The following is an 18895-nucleotide window of genomic DNA, read 5'->3' on the forward strand; positions in this document are numbered from 1 at the left end:
AATAATGTAATGAATACGACTGTTTAGTATGTGTTTATATACTTTTAAAGTTCGCACTTATAGTCTTCTATGGTATTGACGTAATTTTTGAAAGAGTTTAACATAATCGATTTATATGAGAAAAAAAATTGAAAAGAAGACTCTCTCTCTTATTTTCTCTCTTGTGTTGTATGTTTTACTATCTTTTTTTATAAAGAATTATCAGGTTACGATTGGTCTTGTATTGACTATGATTTTCTGTTTAAATCAAAAGAGGTGGAGTGGTAATTTTTGAGGTAATTCATTTGTTTCTATCGACATATATTCATATTTATAATTAGACGTACGATTTTATATTATGAATATAAATCATAAAATTTTAGAATATAAATTTAATTATTAATAAAATATATATCTAATTTATGTGAGAATTTAAAATTTTTAAAAGTAAGATGACCTTAAACCAACTTCGATCCTTCTACATCCATGAAGATAAAGTCGTTAATTTCTCTTAAGCTTGGTTTGAGGTTGAAGATAAAAAGATTAAGGATGGAGTATTCCGTTGTTTAGTTGAAATATTGACGATTGTTTAAGTTGGGTGTTAACAAGATGAGTGAGATATTATAGTCATTTGAGATTTCAGGATCAAAGTTTATTATATCACATTTAACAATTTAACATTCAATTCAGAATATCATCCATTTTTTAACAGAAAATGACGAGTCTAAAACATAATTAATAATCGGATGATCATTTTATAATTTTTAATAATCAATAAACTTAATAAAATAATACCTTATAATCAGAATGATTTGTATATTTTATCCTTAAATTTTGCTTCACCTCTAAAAGCAACTATAGTTGAGGAGAGGGAGGGTTAAACAGTTTATGAAAAGACCAGTTTACCCTTAGCAGATGAAGGTATTTTCAGTTGTGTTTTCCTCAGCAACTTGATCTGAACACTTCACAAGTAAACTCTGAAGGAACTTTCTTTTTCTCTCCTATCGAGTTGTTTGCATCCATCCACCACCCGCGTAAATCTGAGTCGAAGAAGCCGAAGCAGAGCTTTCGAAAAAGCTGGCTTAGACTCTGAAGCCGCTCATGGTTGAGCTAAGACACTCGAGCAGCTCGCTCGGGAGCCGAGCCGCTTCTTCTCCGGTGAAACGCGACAATGACGCCTCTCCTCTGATCCACGATCACTTCTCTCCGCACGCCGAGGATCACCCTCGCCATTCTTCAAGAGATCGTGACCGTTCGTTTTGGTGGCAAATCCACTCTTTTTTCTATTCCTTTAAGGATGATCCTAGGTTTTCTCAACGCGGCTCCAGGATCTCTCTTTTCGTGCTCATTCTTGTCGCTATTGTCGGATTGATCTCCATTTTCTCGATCTTGCATCGATTAGTAAGAGAGCGGTTCACTTTTTTTTATTAAATAGTTGAATTTACTCGCTATTCTCTCTCTCTCTCTCTTCTTGTTGCGTGCAATCAGATTTTGAATAATTCTTATTTTTTTAGTAATGATATTACTAATATTCGGGAAAAAAGATATTTGATTGTCGTGAGCTAGCAGAGTAAGCTATACTAAAATTTAGCTTATTGAAGTTTGCTTAATGGAAATTGAGTTTGGTATTTAGTTAGTGTTACTAATGCTAACATATGTGCGTTAATTTATGGTAGAATTCCCCGTATTTATGCAAAAAGGATGGCATTGTTCTGCACTGTCCGCGTGTAAGTTCCCGATGAACTTTGTTCTTTTGATCTCATTTTTAATACTTCCTGTATTATTGCTGGCTTCTGCCATTTGTGATTGATGTTTTCTGCTTTCAAGGCTAAGGAGAAGCCTTCACTTTGGGAAAATCCTTTCTCTGCAACTACTTCATGGAAGCCATGTGCTGAGCGCCGTGAAGGTGGAATATCAGGTATTGTAGTGTAGCTTCCTCTTTTTAGGGCTATGATGCTATGTTTTTGACCGTCTCAGATTTGTGAAAGTGAAACACATTTATGGCATGTTTGAGAGAATGTATTTGGAATCCTGAATTTGGATTTCATTTACTGTATAAATTGTGATAATGAAATGCATACATCGCATTGCCTATAAATTAGTTGTAAATCAATATGATTACATATTTAAAAGAAATGAAGCATGGATTTCTAATCCACACGCATCTTTAGATATTTTAAATTTATCATTAAATCGACATTTAACTTATCCATAAGTTTGAAAAATTATAGCAAGTGCTACTGTTTCATTTGTTTTTATTGCACAATTTTCACTACTTCTGAAATCCTAATCCAAAATTTAGAGCTGCAACGCAACCTTAAGAAATTGTTTTTACTTGAAAATGTGTCCCGACTTTTGTTAGCAGGAGATTTTGGTATCATAAAGCTTACTTCTACAATTTGTATATATACTCTCAAGACGGAGAACTGCTAAGTTTTAGGTTATGTTCATGGAGGACTAGATCGCTCCAAACTTCTTCAGACTGGTTAACTGTTAAATTCTTGATATTTGTTATCAAGTTGTTTTGTTTTTTTCTTCATATTATCACATCTAATAGTGCGATGTCATTGGATTGGATAAAAAATCCAGCTAGCACGACTCCGATGTTTCTATCCTTTGTTAAAGATATTGTGATTAAAAAGGGGTTATTGTTCGTCATGTGGCGAGAGTAGCTAACTGTGAAGCGGATAATCTAGCCAAACTTGGGATTGGTTAAATTGTGGGGAGTAAATTCGGTTGTTGTTTTTGTATTATTGGTTTTAGCAGGCAGCTTTGGGTATGGAATATGTTAGTACCTCGTTGTGTAATCTAGGAGGTCTTTTTTGTGTAGGGTATTAACATATGTATGTAGGTAGTGTTGTTCTCGCACAGTGATAAGAGGCTGCCATAGGTTTCTTTTTGTTGGTAATGTGTTCTTATTGTACTTGGTTATTATGCAATAAAATTTCTAAGTCACTCTTTTCCTCCTTCCAATGTCCTTTGAGTCTATGTTGCTCGACGGATATGAAGGGGGATTTTAATGAGGCCTTCCTTTCTATCAAAAAAAAAATATTATCACATCTAAGGTTAATCACTATTTTAAATTTTCTCCAGAGCTTCCTCCCGAGAATGAAACAAGCGGTTATCTATTCATTCATGCTGAGGGTGGTCTAAATCAGCAAAGAATTGCGGTATGGATTCTTTTCTTCTAGTTGCAATCTGATCGACTGTTTTTCTTACCCTTTTACCGTTTTTATCTTATGGAGTTCGAAAAGGATAGTAATACTTGTAGTTGGTGTCAGTTGTGTGAATACTTAAGAAAAATGCTCGTCTGACCTTGCAATTTAAAATCATTATAGTCTCAATCACATTACAAGTCTTTCTGAAGTGATTGAGTTATTAAATTACTGATACTTAATAGTTAGCATCACATGTGCATTATTGTGGTATGCAAAGGCTTGTGAGATTTGATGCTGTCCGAGGTTTACCCAAGTTAGGGGAAGTCATCACTAATCTGTGTGATGAGTGTTATGTTTGTGCCTAAGTTAGAATTGGTAAATAAAGTGCTTCCGTAAAGAACTTTGGCATCTTGCATTTGTCATGATTTCTTGATTTAATATGGTACTTTTGCTGCTTGGTTCTATTCTAGTTTTATCATTTCCAAATGCCTTTTGGTTGTATTTAAACTGGAAGTTTGTTGAATGTTTTGGTATTTTTATGCCCAACAACAAAATTATGGACTTATTGTACAATTCCATGCAGATATGTAATGCAGTGGCTGTGGCCAAAATTCTGAATGCCACTCTCATCTTGCCAGTGCTGAAGCAGGACCAGATTTGGAAAGACCAAACGTGAGAGATATTGTCCATTAACCACACACATATTGATATTGTTTATATTGTGAATGTAAATCATTGGAACCTAAGTATTGATATATGACTAGAGAAGGCAAGAAACGATAAGCTACTGAGATTATTGATTTAGCCAAATGGTTTTGTATAATCATTACTCTTGGCTTCACAAAGTTTATGCATCGAAGTTATGACGCAGAAAAGATTATTTTTCTTCAGACAATGAAGTTTAGAATTAAACTTTGTTTGAACTATAGTCACTTTGGTCTTATTTTCAGTGATTTTAGAAGCTTCAGTGATGCCTAATATCTGCGAGAATGATTTAGCATGTGTTAATGTTGACATTCTTATTAATTAACATTTGAAGTGTCTAGGCACATTGTAATTGTTCCTTTATTCAAGTTACTTGAGGTTGGCTACTCGGCTTATAACCTTGACAAGCTGTTAAGATACATATGCAAATGGCAATACCTCAAGATTAAATAATATTCTTGGAATCTTGCCTTGAACTTAGATTTTAAGTTCTAAGCTAACTGTAGTTTGCTGAGGATTTGCAGTTTTTCCCACTCCTCTCATGGACCTAAGTAAATCACTTTATTACATTGCTTACTTATCTAACTGCAGCAACTCTGTTCCATTCTTTCGGTTGTAATGTATTTGTAAAATCATGTGCAGTAAATTTGAAGACATTTTTGATGTTGATCATTTCATTGACTACTTAAAGGATGACGTGCGAATTGTTCGTGACATACCTGAGTGGTTTACTGACAAATCAGAATTGTTTACCAGCATAAGGTGATTTTTCATTATTTTTCTGCCTCTGATAGATTTGCAATTTTAATCAGTTGAATTGCAACAGCCAATTTAGAAGTTTTTTTGCTTCTATGAATTTCCTTTCTTCAGACAATGAAGTTTAGAATTAACTTTGTTTGAACTATAGTCACTTTGGTCTTATTTCAGTGATTTTAGAAGCTTCAGTGATGCCTATATCTGCGAGAATGATTTAGCATGTGTTAATGTTGACATTCTTATTAATTAACATTTGAAGTGTCTAGGCACATTGTAATTGTTCCTTTATTCAAGTTACTTGAGGTTGGCTACTCGGCTTATAACCTTGACAAGCTGTTAAGATACATATGCAAATGGCAATACCTCAAGATTAAATAATATTCTTGGAATCTTGCCTTGAACTTAGATTTTAAGTTCTAAGCTAACTGTAGTTTGCTGAGGATTTGCAGTTTTTCCCACTCCTCTCATGGACCTAAGTAAATCACTTTATTACATTGCTTACTTATCTAACTGCAGCAACTCTGTTCCATTCTTTCGGTTGTAATGTATTTGTAAAATCATGTGCAGTAAATTTGAAGACATTTTTGATGTTGATCATTTCATTGACTACTTAAAGGATGACGTGCGAATTGTTCGTGACATACCTGAGTGGTTTTACTGACAAATCAGAATTGTTTACCAGCATAAGGTGATTTTTCATTATTTTTCTGCCTCTGATAGATTTGCAATTTTAATCAGTTGAATTGCAACAGCCAATTTAGAAGTTTTTTTGCTTCTATGAATTTCCTTCAATCATGACAGTATCATGATTTTCCTTGGGGTGTGCTTGGTTGAGTGGAAAGTGGATAGGAGGGAATGGAAAAGTGAAAAGACAATAAATTTTTAGTGTGCTTGGTAGGACAGAAAAGTAAGAGGAAAGAAAAGTAAGATGGATGGTCCTTTTCCATCCTCTTGTAAAACATTCATTCCTCTTTGGAAATTATAAGAGACAAAATGTGAGAGAGATATAAGTGGTTCAAAATTATGTATTTTCAAAAGTTGTCTTCTTTCCTTTCTTTTTTCAACTGTATCAACAAGAAATTACTTCTCTTTCAAATTTTCCATCTTTCCTACCAAGCACATCAATGAAAGAAAAAAAATCTTTACCTTTTTATTCCTTTATTTTTTCAATTCCAATTTTCTTTCCACTTAACCAAGCAAAGGTTAATATTGTGATTATGACTTCATTAGTGGCATGAAGTACTAGGAGAGTAGGAGACAAAAAGCTATAGTTGTTGGTGATGTGGGTCCTTTATGGACTTTGACCAACTAGTACTTCTTTCATGAGGAGTTTAAATAGTTACAGACATCATAACTGAAAATTTTATTTCATCGTTTTAGATTAATTGATAGGTTATATTAATATTTTATGTATTTTAATTTATTTTGGGGACCAGGGTTTCAAATCGCGGTCGTGGTCGCGTTTTCGGTTATTTTGGATTTACCGTGATTGCGGCCGTCGCGAGCGCTATTGCGGCCATCACGGACGCTATTGCGGCCGTCGCGGGTAACTCGGACGGCGGCGAAACCGCTATATCGCGGTCGCGGACCGTTTTTTAAAACCCTGTTGGGGACGTATTTTGCTCATGTCTCATCTCATATATGTTAGAGGCATCATTGACAGGCCTCCATCTTGCTACATGTATCATAGTTTGGTTTTAGCTTGTACCCATTCAATCATAGGCTTTATTGGATGATGATGTCCGTACTTTAAATATGACATGAGAAGCCGAAAATGAATAAAGCATCTTGATTGACATCTATTCCATCTTTTTTCCACTGGAATTGTTTACATGGAGATCTTTTGTTATGTGCAATAGACGGACAGTGAAGAACATTCCAAAATATGCTCCAGCACAATTTTACATCGACAATGTTCTGCCTCGGATCAAAGAGAAGAAGATAATGTCCCTAAAACCTTTTGTTGATAGACTTGGGTAAGCTATGGGTGTTTAGATATGTGTACTTTCAAAATTTCACTTTTCAGAAATGAAACTCTGGTTTGGTGTATTAATTCTCTTACACTCTTTAATTTCTTCCCCTATATCGTGGGTGTTGGTTCAGGTATGATAATGTCTCTCCAGAAATCAATAGGTTAAGATGCAGGGTCAATTATCATGCTCTTAAATTTCTTCCACAGATAGAGGAAATGTCAGATTTGTTGTTCTCTAGAATGAGGAACCGTTCGGGAAGTCCAAATCCTTACATGTATGTATTATTTTAGCTTTGATTCTACTAAAATGCAGAATTCATGCTTTTTTAAATCCAGAATAATTAATAGTCCATTTCATTCAGGGCTTTACATCTTAGGTTTGAGAAAGGGATGGTGGGCCTATCATTCTGTGATTTTGTTGGAACTAGGGAGGAGAAAGCTAGAATGGCAGAATACAGACAAAAAGAATGGCCTCGAAGATATAAGGTGATTTAGAACAACTTGCCTTCTCCGTTTGTTTGTTCTTTTTGAAGAACCAAGATTTGGCTATGCTTATCTCTGTAGTGATTGTGATGGCAGAATGGAACCCATCTCTGGCAGTTGGCTCTGCAGAAGAGGAAGGAAGGTAGGTGTCCTCTAGAACCTGGGGAAGTGGCAGTGATTCTTCGAGCAATGGGCTATCCAAAAGAAACACAGATTTATGTTGCTTCTGGCCAGGTTTATGGTGGTCAGAATCGGATGGCACCCTTAAGGAACATGTTCCCAAATCTGGTGCGTTCTTTTCCTAGTCTTTATTTTCTATGAACCTCTAAAATCTTCTTGACCGAAATCATTTTTCTATGTGGCATTTTGTATGTGCTACTGCCCTTAATTATATATATGGAAGCATTAGAGCTATACTCGTCCAAGCCTGTTAGTTAAACAAACAGGACTATATCAGGGACTGCAATGCAAGCAGTTGTTGACATGACATACTTGAACCGCAAACGGTTCCGTTCTATTTTCCTCTTCTTTTGCAAAGATGACAATTACAAGGCATTCAAACAGGTTACCAAGGAAGAGTTAGCAAGTAAGGAGGAGTTGGCTGTTTTCAGGAAGCATGTAACAAGCTTGGCAGCACTTGATTTCTTGGTGTGTCTGAAGTCTGATGTGTTCGTGATGACACATGGTGGCAACTTCGCCAAATTGATAATCGGAGCAAGAAGGTACATGGGTCATCAACAAAAATCCATAAAACCAGACAAGGGGCTTATGTCTAAATCTTTTGGGGATCCTTATATGGGCTGGGCAAATTTTGTCGAGGACGTGGTTGTCACCCACCAGACACGAACCGGATTGCCGGAAGAGACCTTCCCGAACTATGATCTCTGGGAGAACCCCCTGACACCTTGCATGTGTAAAGGCTGATAACAAAGGTATTTCTTTTCGGTTTCACTACATTTTTCAGGATCATCGCCGAGACGAAACTGCATATCTATCTGCATTTGGAATAAATGAAAATTCTTTTACTTACAAGGAAGGAAAAAAAACAATAAAATTGTTTTCCGGAAAAGAGGAGTGCCGACGGAGATGGTTGATTGGCCTAATCGTATCAGAACAGGGATTCGTTATTGACCTTGTAAGGGCTGCAGCTACCACCGGGACGCCCAGCATAGCAGTTTTGCATATAGCCTCCAAAACTAAAACTATTAGCAGATTGATTTTTGAACATATATTTTGCCCTTTCTTTTTATATATTGTCTTTAATTTGTACCTTCTAAGCATCAGGATTCAGGTGTAAAATATTATTGAAACTACCTAACTAGTTTCTGACCATCCACTTTACATATGTGATGATACACAAACAAATCCTCTAAGTTAATTTTTTTCTTTTAAGTTTATAATCTATTAAACGCCTTCAAGAAAATTAAAATTTACTATTTTGGTAGACTGATGGAATATTAAAATATAAAGACCAATTTAAGAACCTTATGTGCTGTTAATAAAAGTTGAGGCTGTTGTAGAAAGAAAACAGTGGAGTCAAATAAAGGTAAAGATAGTTGGTGAATGGTACAGCACAGCTACCCTCCATTAACCCGAAAGTCAAATAGTAACTCCACCTCGCGTTGCGTAAGCCCTACATAAAACCTACCTACACCAAAAAACTACACACATTCTTAAGACATTATTTTTAAAAGAAAACTCTAGAAATTAATTTTTTAACGATTTCCTAAACAAGATTTGTTAGAAAAATATTCTTCAAATTGAAAATGTAATATTATCTCACGTCCTAAGAAAAAAAATAGTGAAAGCCTTGCGTTACAAAAAGCGTTCATACATACTTTTCAAATAATACAATTTAACGTATATCGATGACCTCGTTACGTAACACATAAGATTTCTAAGATATCGGCAAATTATCATGTTCTAAAAAAGATTTGAAATTTGATTTGATTCCATAAACTCGTGCCGTATACAATGCGAGTTACCTTTGAGTTCCTGTGTAAGGTTGTCATCTAAACTGTTTCAGATGCCCCAATTGCTATATGTGCTTGATCATCATTCTGTATTTATTCTCCTTTGTTCCTTTCTTGCTCTGAGCTTTTGATTATATTTCCCACTTCATTATGTTCTTCATTTCTAACTTGAACTATGTTTTAGGCAAGAAACAGAGGAGGAAAAGATAATGAAAGAAGAAATATATCATCTAAAGAAGGAGATTGAGAACGTTTCAACACCAAATTCAGAATCTGCCGGAAGTGCCCAATCCACTTTGCGTGATACGCTGCATAACAAGGAAAGGGGACTACAGATACTTATCCATGATTTGGAGAACAAAGTTAGAATTGGGCAGATTGTCGAAAGGCCTAGTTCTGGAGCTGGCAGAATTGGCTGCTTCCCTGATAGAGCACATTCACAGTCTGGGTCTAGTGATGACTCTAGGAGTGTAGAGTTCATGGATAGGCCTAGATCTCGTGATACTGCAAATTCATGGTCAAGGCTCGGTGATGATCGAAGAGGATTTCATAGAGAATTTCAAGGTGGCAGGGATAGAGGATTTCTGGGGAACGGAGATTTGAACGGATAAGGATGTAAAACATTACCAGTTCACTCTCATAATTGTCGGGAGGTCTTTCACGGAAGTTACTTTTAAATTAGTGTTAGGACAGTTTATTACCCTACCTCCTCCTTATCTCGTTATATAAGAATAGAGTTAATTTTTTATAATCCATTTGGATTGAGTGTCTTATTTATAATTTTTAAAATTTAATAATCCATTTATAATCTTATTAATAAATGAGTGACACGTACGATATTTTATCCTATTTATTTCCACGTTCGAGTAGTGGGTTTCTATGGGGTAACTTTGAGTATGGTGTTAATAACAATTTGTTAATGCAATAAGCTAGGGTTGCATGAAACCAATTTTTCGATTAAAAGAACAACTTGATTCTTTTAATCTTTTTATTTCCCTATTTGAATGTTTGTTTATTCAAATACTAACTAAAAACATCATCAAAGTCAGCTTGATATGAGTGAAATGGTATATAACCTCAATTAGGGATGGACATAGAATCTGAATCTGACGGGTTCTAACCCGATCTGATCCGATTCGATCGGACCAGATTTTTTTGAAAAAAAATGGGTTCGGATTTAGGGTGAAAAATATCCGACCTGAAAAAAATTATTATTTTTCTTTATATATTTAAGAATAATTACAATAATACCCTTTGATGTATTATTTTCTTTCCATTAAATCTCTATTTTTATAACAAAAACTGAAGTTTTTTAACGACAATGTATTAAAATTAAACTTTATATATGATTTTAGAAAAAATTAAAATTTTAAATATTAAAACTGATAATTTAGGTGTTAAATATTATAAAATTTCTAATCGGAATTGATACATTTACGTGACAGCACAAGTGAAAATAAGTATCTGATAAAGAACAGTATCAGATTTCACAAAGAACAGCATCAGATAAAGAGTTTAAAATATGCTTTAAGTTTTCCTATTTCCATGATTGTGTTTAACAATATTGGCATCTGCAGGACTTGACCAGCATGCCAAGGTATCTTGTCACATTTACTGTTGGCTATGATCAACGAAAGAATATTGATGCAGCAGTTAGAAAGGTATCATACTCATATTATATATCCAATCATATCTGTGTTTGTGAGTACGCCTGTGTATGAATGTGCATCCTTGTTCTCGTCTTCTTGGAGGCATTTATGGATGGTAGCAGGATGCTGAGATGGGGATGGAGGTTTTTCATGATTAAGCTATTGTTTGTTTCACATTGCAAGTTGTCTGACTGAAAATATTCTTCCAACAGTTTTCAGGGAACTTTACTATCCTTCTCTTTCATTATGACGGTCGAGCAACTGAATGGGATGAGTTTGAGTGGTCGAAACAGGCAATACAGGTGAGTGTTCGAAGGCAGACTAAGTGGCAAGTATTTGTAATTGGAATATGGATTTACAAATTCAAGCCCTGCTTTCACGTAATGACTGGTTGTTCCTTGTGATGCTTAAAAGTTTTAAAAGAGTCAACTCTTGAGCTTTTGACTACCTAGGTGGTATGCCAAGAGGTTTCTGCACCCTGACATCGTGGTTCCCTATACATGTGAGATGTGACTGGTTATTGCTTTTCGTGTACAATGTCCAGAATGACTTGGTCCGTGGCTGGGGTCTTGATTTTGCCCTCAGAAAATGTGTAGAGGTCAGCATCCCTGTTTTCTTCCCAAACCTTTTAGCAAACAATTTCTTTGTTCAGTGACCGTTTACTAAAGCACGGATGTGTTTCTATAAAACCAGCCCGCCCATGAGAAGATAGGCGTCGTAGATGCCCAGTGGATTGTTCATCAGTCCGTCCCCTCTCTCGGGAACCAGGTAACGACAACTTTGATTTTCTCTTCATTATTATAAGTAGTTCTAAACTTTTGTTGTGCCTGAATGAAGCACTAACCATGCTTTGTCTTTTCGTAGGGAGAGTCGCAAGACGGGAAGGCTCCATGGAAAGGGGTATGCAAACTTTTGAATCTCAAATTTACAAAATACCAGATTTTAACAGTGATCGAACCAATAACCTTATAGAGGAACGTGTTGTTGTCTAGTGTGACCGGGATTTGATTTCTATGCAACTCCGTTGTCATTGCGCCATAACTCGATTAATAACAGCTTTGTTTATTGACATTGGCAGGTAAGGGAAAGATGTAGGAAGGAATGGAGCATATTTCAAGTGCGGTTTTCAGCAGCGGAGAGAGCTTACTTCAAGTCGATAAATTCAACATCTCGTTAGGACTGATAGCAAGCAAAACTCGAAAAACCTGACCTGTTCGCCGCATTATTCAGACTCAGAGCCACCCCTCACCGTCGCATCGGGAATTCCTCGGATCTGTCATGGTAACTAAGAGAGCTTTGATATTATTTTAGAACCGTGGTTCTTAAATTCCTCTAATTGCAGATTCAATATGTTAATTTTTAAAATTGCAATCAAATTCTTTATTCAATTAAATAAACACAAAATGTGAAAATTATGGTGTTGGGTGTAAGGCAAACCAAATGAAACAAGCAATCAAGGGGAACAAATGAAGGAATTCCATAGAACATGTATGAACAAATGGTCTCAAAACAAAACTTCCCAGCACAGGGAAATCACATGAACCCTAAACTAATGTGTAGAATCAATCTCAAGGGCAATACACGATGGCTCAGTGAATGAAATATCCCCCACCAAGTAAACCTCAGATCAAGGAATAAAGGGTTATATACAAACCGAGGCAGCTTGGTAAAGTGTTGCCGTCGTTAATAATTCAATCGAACCCTGGTAGGACCTCCGACTAGCATTTTCGAGTACAAGCATGAAGCTGTTCCAAGAGTTACCCTCTTTCTCTTACACAATTTCCAGGCAAAAGGAATTTATATTTATCTGCATTCTCGAGAAGAAACGATGGGAGATGAACAGCTGAATAGGAATGAGGGATCGGTCCCATTTTCCCGATTATTTCCTTGAATGTGTACTCCTCCGGGAGCATGTCGAATAGATCAGCACCCTTGCAGATTATTCTCTGGATCCTTTTCGGGTTCAAAAAGCGTGAGAACCTCACTCTATCGTTATGGCTGTAAGCTTTCATCTTAAATATGAACTCGCTGATGCGGCGGAAGCAAAAACTGCAATGCCCCCCTGCATCTGCCAGAATCTCATCGCTCTGGCGATAATGTGCATACCTTGTTTTCCCCGTTTGATATCTATGGACCGACGCCCTCCAGCTGTTGTTATCAACAAGAAACTCAAAGGAATAGAGATAATTTTTGAGCCGAAGATGAAGCACTTGAGGTATGTCATCGCACCACCTGAGGAGGTTGATGGTATGCCTGCTTGGTATCTCGTCAACATCCGACATTATCAACAAATCATCATCCGAAATCCCGGCGATTTTGAGAAGCTGATCCAACGCTACTCGCTGCAAAGCCTCCTCAACAAATGGATTTTCCCCTTTCTTAAACCTTCCTCCGATTGTCCCATAAGTCAACCGGGGCTCAACAAACTTGAATTTGTCTCGATTGCTAGCAAAAACCATAGGCTTTGGAATCCCGGTGAATGTCGAATTAGACTCAAGAAGAACAAACTGAGTAACATAGGGGTACAACTCCTGCCACCGTAGAGTAAGAATATCAACCTCATTACTAAACAATACCGCATCATAAACCCGTCTCGGAAATTCACGAACACCCCAACCATGAAGTCTGCAGAGCTTCTCCATCGACACATTCTCGTGGTAATAATGCGGGATATCATGGAAAGGCTTGGGTGGCGATTCCCATAGCGGCCGGAGAAAGTATGAGATCTTCTGACCATGAACATATATACCAAATATGCACGTCGGAATCAGAACAAACATGAAAATATAAGTTTTCAAATCGATGCCTCGCAGTATACAACGGATTCTCGACATGCTCAGCCGGCTTGATTCCTGTAGCATACAGAAAAATACCATATTAATTTTAATCAAATTCAAAGTAAAATTTCAACCAAGGCAATCCGGATACATCAATGACTAGTATAAATCTAGAAGGAGAAATCTAGAACAAAAAAGCATTGGAATAAATGCAGCGTATAGCAATTTCAGATTCTTAGAAAAGTATGATAGAAGCTAAAAAAGTATATATATAGGCGCGCACACACACACGCGTATATATGAAAGCAGTAGATTCCATTCAAACAATCAATCGAACACCTTAAAAGCAAGCTAAAAGCTTTGTAAAAACAAAGTCCCCAAATTAAACAAAATATTTAAATCTGAAGAGTTTCAGATCTTTAACAAATCAACAGGCAAAAACTCTCAATCCCCAAATCAAAAGAAAAGACTAATCAGCTAACTTATAGATTAAAAAAATTACCAAAGATTCAAAATTTTTGAACCCCATTGATTTCCCTCACATTCACCACGAAAGATCAACACCCATAAATCGAAACATAGAAATAGAGAGATCAAAGGAGTAAAGTACCTGCCCACAAACATCTCCACAGAGATCATCAGATTTCTTCGAACAATACTGCCCTCCTCCTTCATTCATCATCCACCACATTTTTTCCCAATAAAAGTAAAGAATAAACCCCAAAAAAGAGAGATCTTTTAGCTGGAAGCTGAAGAACACACGTAGATCAACCACTAGAAAAAAAGTAACTCTCTAGATCTCCGGCTCTCCACAACTTTTCTCCTCCGACGGTTACCAAAAGAAAGACGCTGAATTCTTAATGGGAAAGAAAATTGACAGAAATATGGAGATTTAATAGTTAGTTTATACGACCCAGAAATTAAATTTTAAAAAAAATGAAGAACTGAGTCTTTGTCTATCTGTGAATTGGCGACACTTGCTGATATTCAATAAAAAAAATGGAGGAAAATGGTGATAATGGCCTCTCCTCTTGTCGTCTACTTCTGTTCTTCTTTCCGCAAGATGCTATATATATATTTTTTACATTTTCAGCTGCGTTTACTACTTTGCCCTTATGGTTTTACTTCGTGGCTAAGTCACGGGTGTTATGGCGAGGGTATGTTTGGGAATTATGGGATTAAAACAGGTGTTGTCGGACCGGGTTTTTCTGCGCGTTGGAAAATTGGGAAATTGACGGGCTCGGATCGGCAAGACGAAAACGTCTTTGGATTTTACTAGGGACACACACGTGGTTCTCACATGTTAGTTTGAGCCGAGTCTTTTAATGCACGCGCTTTAGTGATTTTTGCCTTTTTGGACTAAGTTGCAAGCTAATTTGTGATTAGGTCCTTTAGTGCACAAGTTTGATAGCGTCAATACAGATGTATTTTTTAAGCCGAAATATTATTTTTAAAAATTGTTTTTACTCGGAAATATTTTTTATTTGGGTAAATTACGTATTTAGTACTTAAACTATCAATTTTGTTCCTTAACTTTGAATTTTTTTTAAAACATACATAATGTTTAGTTTTGTTTCATTTTAATACCTATGTTCAAAATTCAACGTTAAATTTTGAGAAAAATAAAAAATTAGGTACTAAAACAGACCAAAATAGATATTTTAGGTATTAAACACGTTAAGTTTTTAACGGTGAAATACTAAAATGAAACAAAAACTAAATGTTAAGTATAGTTTTGAAAAAATTAAAAGTTTAGATACTAAATCTGATATTTTAGGCACTAAAATACGTAGTTTACCCTTTCTATTTTTATGGTATTTTTATTTATCATTATAATAATTTAATATTTTGTATTGTATACATTACTATACAATATATCTACTAATCAAGAAAAATCGATGATCTTATATAGTTAGATTTTCTTTTGTGACAGTTTATCGATATATTTAATACCGTTATTGAAATAATCTATCAAATTTATTTTATTAATCTTCATATCTACATCAATATTGTGTCTAACTTAAAATAAAGACATAAAAATGATTAATAATTGCTAATCTTATGTAGAAGATAAAATATGTATTTAAAGAAAAAAATTATTTTTATTTTTTATACTCTTTAAAATTTTATGTATCTTATATTTTTATTTAATAAAAATATAATTTTATTTTAAGAAATATATATTTTAATTAAAAATATTTATGAAAAACTCCTTACCCCTTGTATTTACATCTAAGATAGAAGAACACCAAACATATTGAAAACTATTTAATTTTTATTTAATAATAGTAAATTGAAAATAGGTGATGGTCCTACCATGAGGGTGTCCCTTAAGGACCTACCCCTTGCTGAGCTGCACATGGTTTTAAACTTTTAATAATTGAAATTATATCCCCAGTTGCTCTCACTCACCTATTATTATAATAGTATATTATTAAATCCAAGGTAAATTTTGCACTTAGCACTTAAATTATTAGTTTTTATCCATTTTAGTATCTAAATTTTTAATTTTTAAAAATTATACTTAAAGTTTAGTTTTTATTTTATTTTAGTCCGTTCAAAATTTAATGTTAAGTTTGAAAATTTAGGTGCTAAAACAGACCAAACTAATAATTTAGGTACTAATTGCGTTAAATTTTTAACGGTGGAGTATTAAAATGAAACAAAAACTAAACGTTAGGTATGGTTTTGAAAAAATTGAAAGTTTGGGTACTAAAACGAACCAAAATTAATAGTTTAGATACTAAATGTATATTTTAACAGTATTTGTTCAAAAATAACTCTCATCATATGACATTGAACTTTCACACCCCTATCATATATGGTGCTCGAACATGCGTCCTCAATGAATAACAACAATTCCTTTACTACGGAGTCCATTTGGTTCGTACATTAATCTCTATTTTTTACGTTACCAAGAATTAAAAAAAAAAATCAATGTTTGGTGTTTGGTATTTGACTTCGATACATAGGTAAACCATAATGGAGGGAGTCCCTAAAACTTTTGATAAATCTTTTAACATTTAAAAAAACAATAATTTGGATTCTTATTTTAAAAAAATATTATTACTTTTATTATTATTATTTGAACTTAGAAACTTATCAGACCAACATCGTGTTTGGCATGAATTTGTGTTCCTTGTGTAATTGTTTTTGTGCAGAGTGAAAAAAAAATCTCTTTTATTTTCTTAAAATAGGGGGGAAACTAAATTAGGAAAACCCCAAGTTATCTAGTTTGTTTACATGTCGCCAATTTTATTTTATATTATATATTTTATATATAATTTTGACTAGGGATGACAACTCAACCCGAACCCGACAGGTTCCGACCCGACCCGATCGGGTCGGATTTTAAAAATAATTCGGGGTCGGGTTGAGTCAGGTTTTTTTAATGTACTGTTCGGGTCGGGTTTAGGGTGAAAAAAATCCGACCCGACCCAACCCGAAAAATATATATAATTTTATCTATATATTTAGGGATAATTACAATATTACTCCTCTATATATAATTTTTTTCAATTAAATCACTGTTTTTATAGAATAAAAATATATATTTTTAATTATTTCGTGTCGGGTCGGATTTCTAAGTCATATATTCGGGTCGGGTCGGGTGAAACTTTAATTTCTTCGGGCCGGGTCACGGGTGGAGGACCCTTTCTTCTCGGGTCGGGTGACCCAAAAACCCGACCCGACCCGACCCATTGCCATCCCTAATTTTGACACCACAATAAGTTTAAGGGTAAACTACGTTTTTAATATTTAAATTATCAGTTTTAGTTTGTTTCAATACTTAAAATTTTGATTTTTTTTTAAATCATATCTAATGTTTAATTTGTGTTTCAGTTTAGTATCCCGCTATTAAAAACTTCTTGCGTTTAGTACCTAAACAATAAGTTTTGATATGTTTGAGCACTTACACTTTCATTTTTTAGGTGTTTAGTATCTAAACTATCATTTTTGGTCCGTTTTAGTACCTAAACTTTTTTTAAAAATAATAATAAATTAACGTTAAATTTTGAACGGATATTAATTAAAATGAAATAAAAACTAAACTTTAGGTATAATTTTGAAAATTAAAAGTTTAAGTATTTAAATAGCCTAAAATTGATAGTTTAGGCACTAAATGCATAATTTACCCTAAGTTTAATAAGAAATTAGAAAAAAACAATGTAATATAATATAATATACTTAATTAAAATTATCACCATCAACATGATATTTTTAAAATCATAATATGTTTAATAATCTAATTATTTACTTCGTAGTTCAGTAGTAAATTATCGACGCTATATCTTTGATCGGATCCCTAGATCATCTATCCCCATTTCCCGTATCATAGTGAGCAAATAAATTAATATTCTGTTAAAAATTATTTTGAACGAAAAATAAATATACAAATTATTTCATAATTATAGAGTTAATATAATAATAAAATGTTCCAGAAAAAGATTATGATTTCGTCCCCGTTTAAAATTATAGACTTTTTTGTACTTTTTAAAGTCCAAAATGTTGATAATGTGGAATTATATAGTTGGAACTGATGTGGTATTTGTGATAAGGGGGGAAAGGTGATTATAGTTGAAGTTGAGGACCAACTTAATAGGGCACAAATGCCCATATGGTTAGCACTGATGCGGTATTTGTAATAAGGGAGAAGACGGTTGAACGACACGACATCTTTTATATAGAGGAAGTATAGAAGATATTATGTAAGCCCGTCGTTTTCACCGAAAACACATGGACATTGCAGACCTTAAACTACGCCCCACCTTGCAATCATCTTGTTGAGTAGATGGTATCGTCCCCATTTGAACCATTCAAGGTGAACCCTAAACTATTGTCAGAAAAGGGGTCAACAGCCCTTTTGAAGTTGGTAGATGGTCATTAAGGCAGACAAGGAAAATGGAGAAAAGTTGTTCTACTTTTTCCTGGGTGCCTTCGTATCCCTTACGAATTATGGTCCTGAGAAAGCAAATTAAATGGATCACGCGGCATAGAATTATAGTCAATCATTACTTTACATATTATCCACCAACATCAACCAGTGGTTATAATATAGTTACTTTATTATTTAAAATATTTCAATTGATTTTTTTTAAAGTAATATTAGTATATATTCAGTTATCGAAAATCGTACCAACAACGTCTTGCTAATTAACCTATTGATTGTGTATGTGACTGTGTCAATTACATACAGTCGTGACTATCATAAGTAAAATATAGCAATGATAACCCAGTGATAACCTGATAAGTAAAAGCATGAATAAGTAAAGCAACGACGTACATACACAGATCACATCAACTTCCCTGAGCATTAAAAATGGAGGAGAAAAACTCGAAGAAGAGCCAAAACGGCCAACGGAAAAAACGATATCATCTTAACGACAATCCCATCCGGCACATATATGCGATAACCCACATATCGTCTTGTACAAACGAACAG

The 18895-nt window shown here is 34.6% G+C and overlaps 2 protein-coding genes and 1 long non-coding RNA gene across 5 annotated transcripts; 2 read left to right on the forward strand and 1 right to left on the reverse strand.

The window, feature by feature from the left end:
* Positions 1–962: 962 nt before the first annotated feature.
* LOC120216083 (protein PECTIC ARABINOGALACTAN SYNTHESIS-RELATED-like) lies at positions 963–8385 on the forward strand. Of its 2 annotated transcripts, none has more exons than XM_039213599.1 (12): positions 963–1380; positions 1656–1706; positions 1807–1897; positions 3073–3149; positions 3721–3809; positions 4485–4604; positions 6458–6574; positions 6702–6845; positions 6933–7056; positions 7150–7341; positions 7618–7985; positions 8087–8385. In XM_039213599.1, the coding sequence occupies exons 1-11, from the start codon at positions 1081–1083 to the stop codon at positions 7975–7977; spliced, it is 1665 nt and encodes a 554-aa protein (XP_039069530.1). In that variant the 5' UTR covers positions 963–1080; the 3' UTR covers positions 7978–7985; positions 8087–8385. The 2 variants fall into 2 exon arrangements, with proteins under 2 accessions (XP_039069530.1, XP_039069531.1); XM_039213600.1 differs by having other exon boundaries at positions 6948–7056.
* A 2808-nt stretch (positions 8386–11193) lies between these two features.
* Positions 11194–11927, forward strand: LOC120216087. The gene is made up of 4 exons (XR_005525023.1): positions 11194–11273; positions 11369–11443; positions 11540–11575; positions 11754–11927. It is a non-coding gene; the product is annotated as an uncharacterized LOC120216087 (long non-coding RNA).
* A 223-nt stretch (positions 11928–12150) lies between these two features.
* LOC120216084 lies at positions 12151–14265 on the reverse strand. Of its 2 annotated transcripts, none has more exons than XM_039213602.1 (2): positions 14079–14265; positions 12151–13531 (listed from the first exon to the last, which is right to left on the reverse strand). In XM_039213602.1, the coding sequence occupies exons 1-2, from the start codon at positions 14141–14143 to the stop codon at positions 12433–12435; spliced, it is 1164 nt and encodes a 387-aa protein (XP_039069533.1). In that variant the 5' UTR covers positions 14144–14265; the 3' UTR covers positions 12151–12432. The 2 variants fall into 2 exon arrangements, with proteins under 2 accessions (XP_039069533.1, XP_039069532.1); XM_039213601.1 differs by having other exon boundaries at positions 12151–13527; positions 14063–14260.
* Positions 14266–18895: the final 4630 nt, after the last annotated feature.

The sequence above is a fragment of the Hibiscus syriacus genome, unplaced genomic scaffold, assembly GCF_006381635.1.
Source record: "Hibiscus syriacus cultivar Baekdansim isolate YM2019G1 unplaced genomic scaffold, ASM638163v2 tig00110156_pilon, whole genome shotgun sequence".
NCBI lineage: Eukaryota > Viridiplantae > Streptophyta > Magnoliopsida > Malvales > Malvaceae > Hibiscus > Hibiscus syriacus.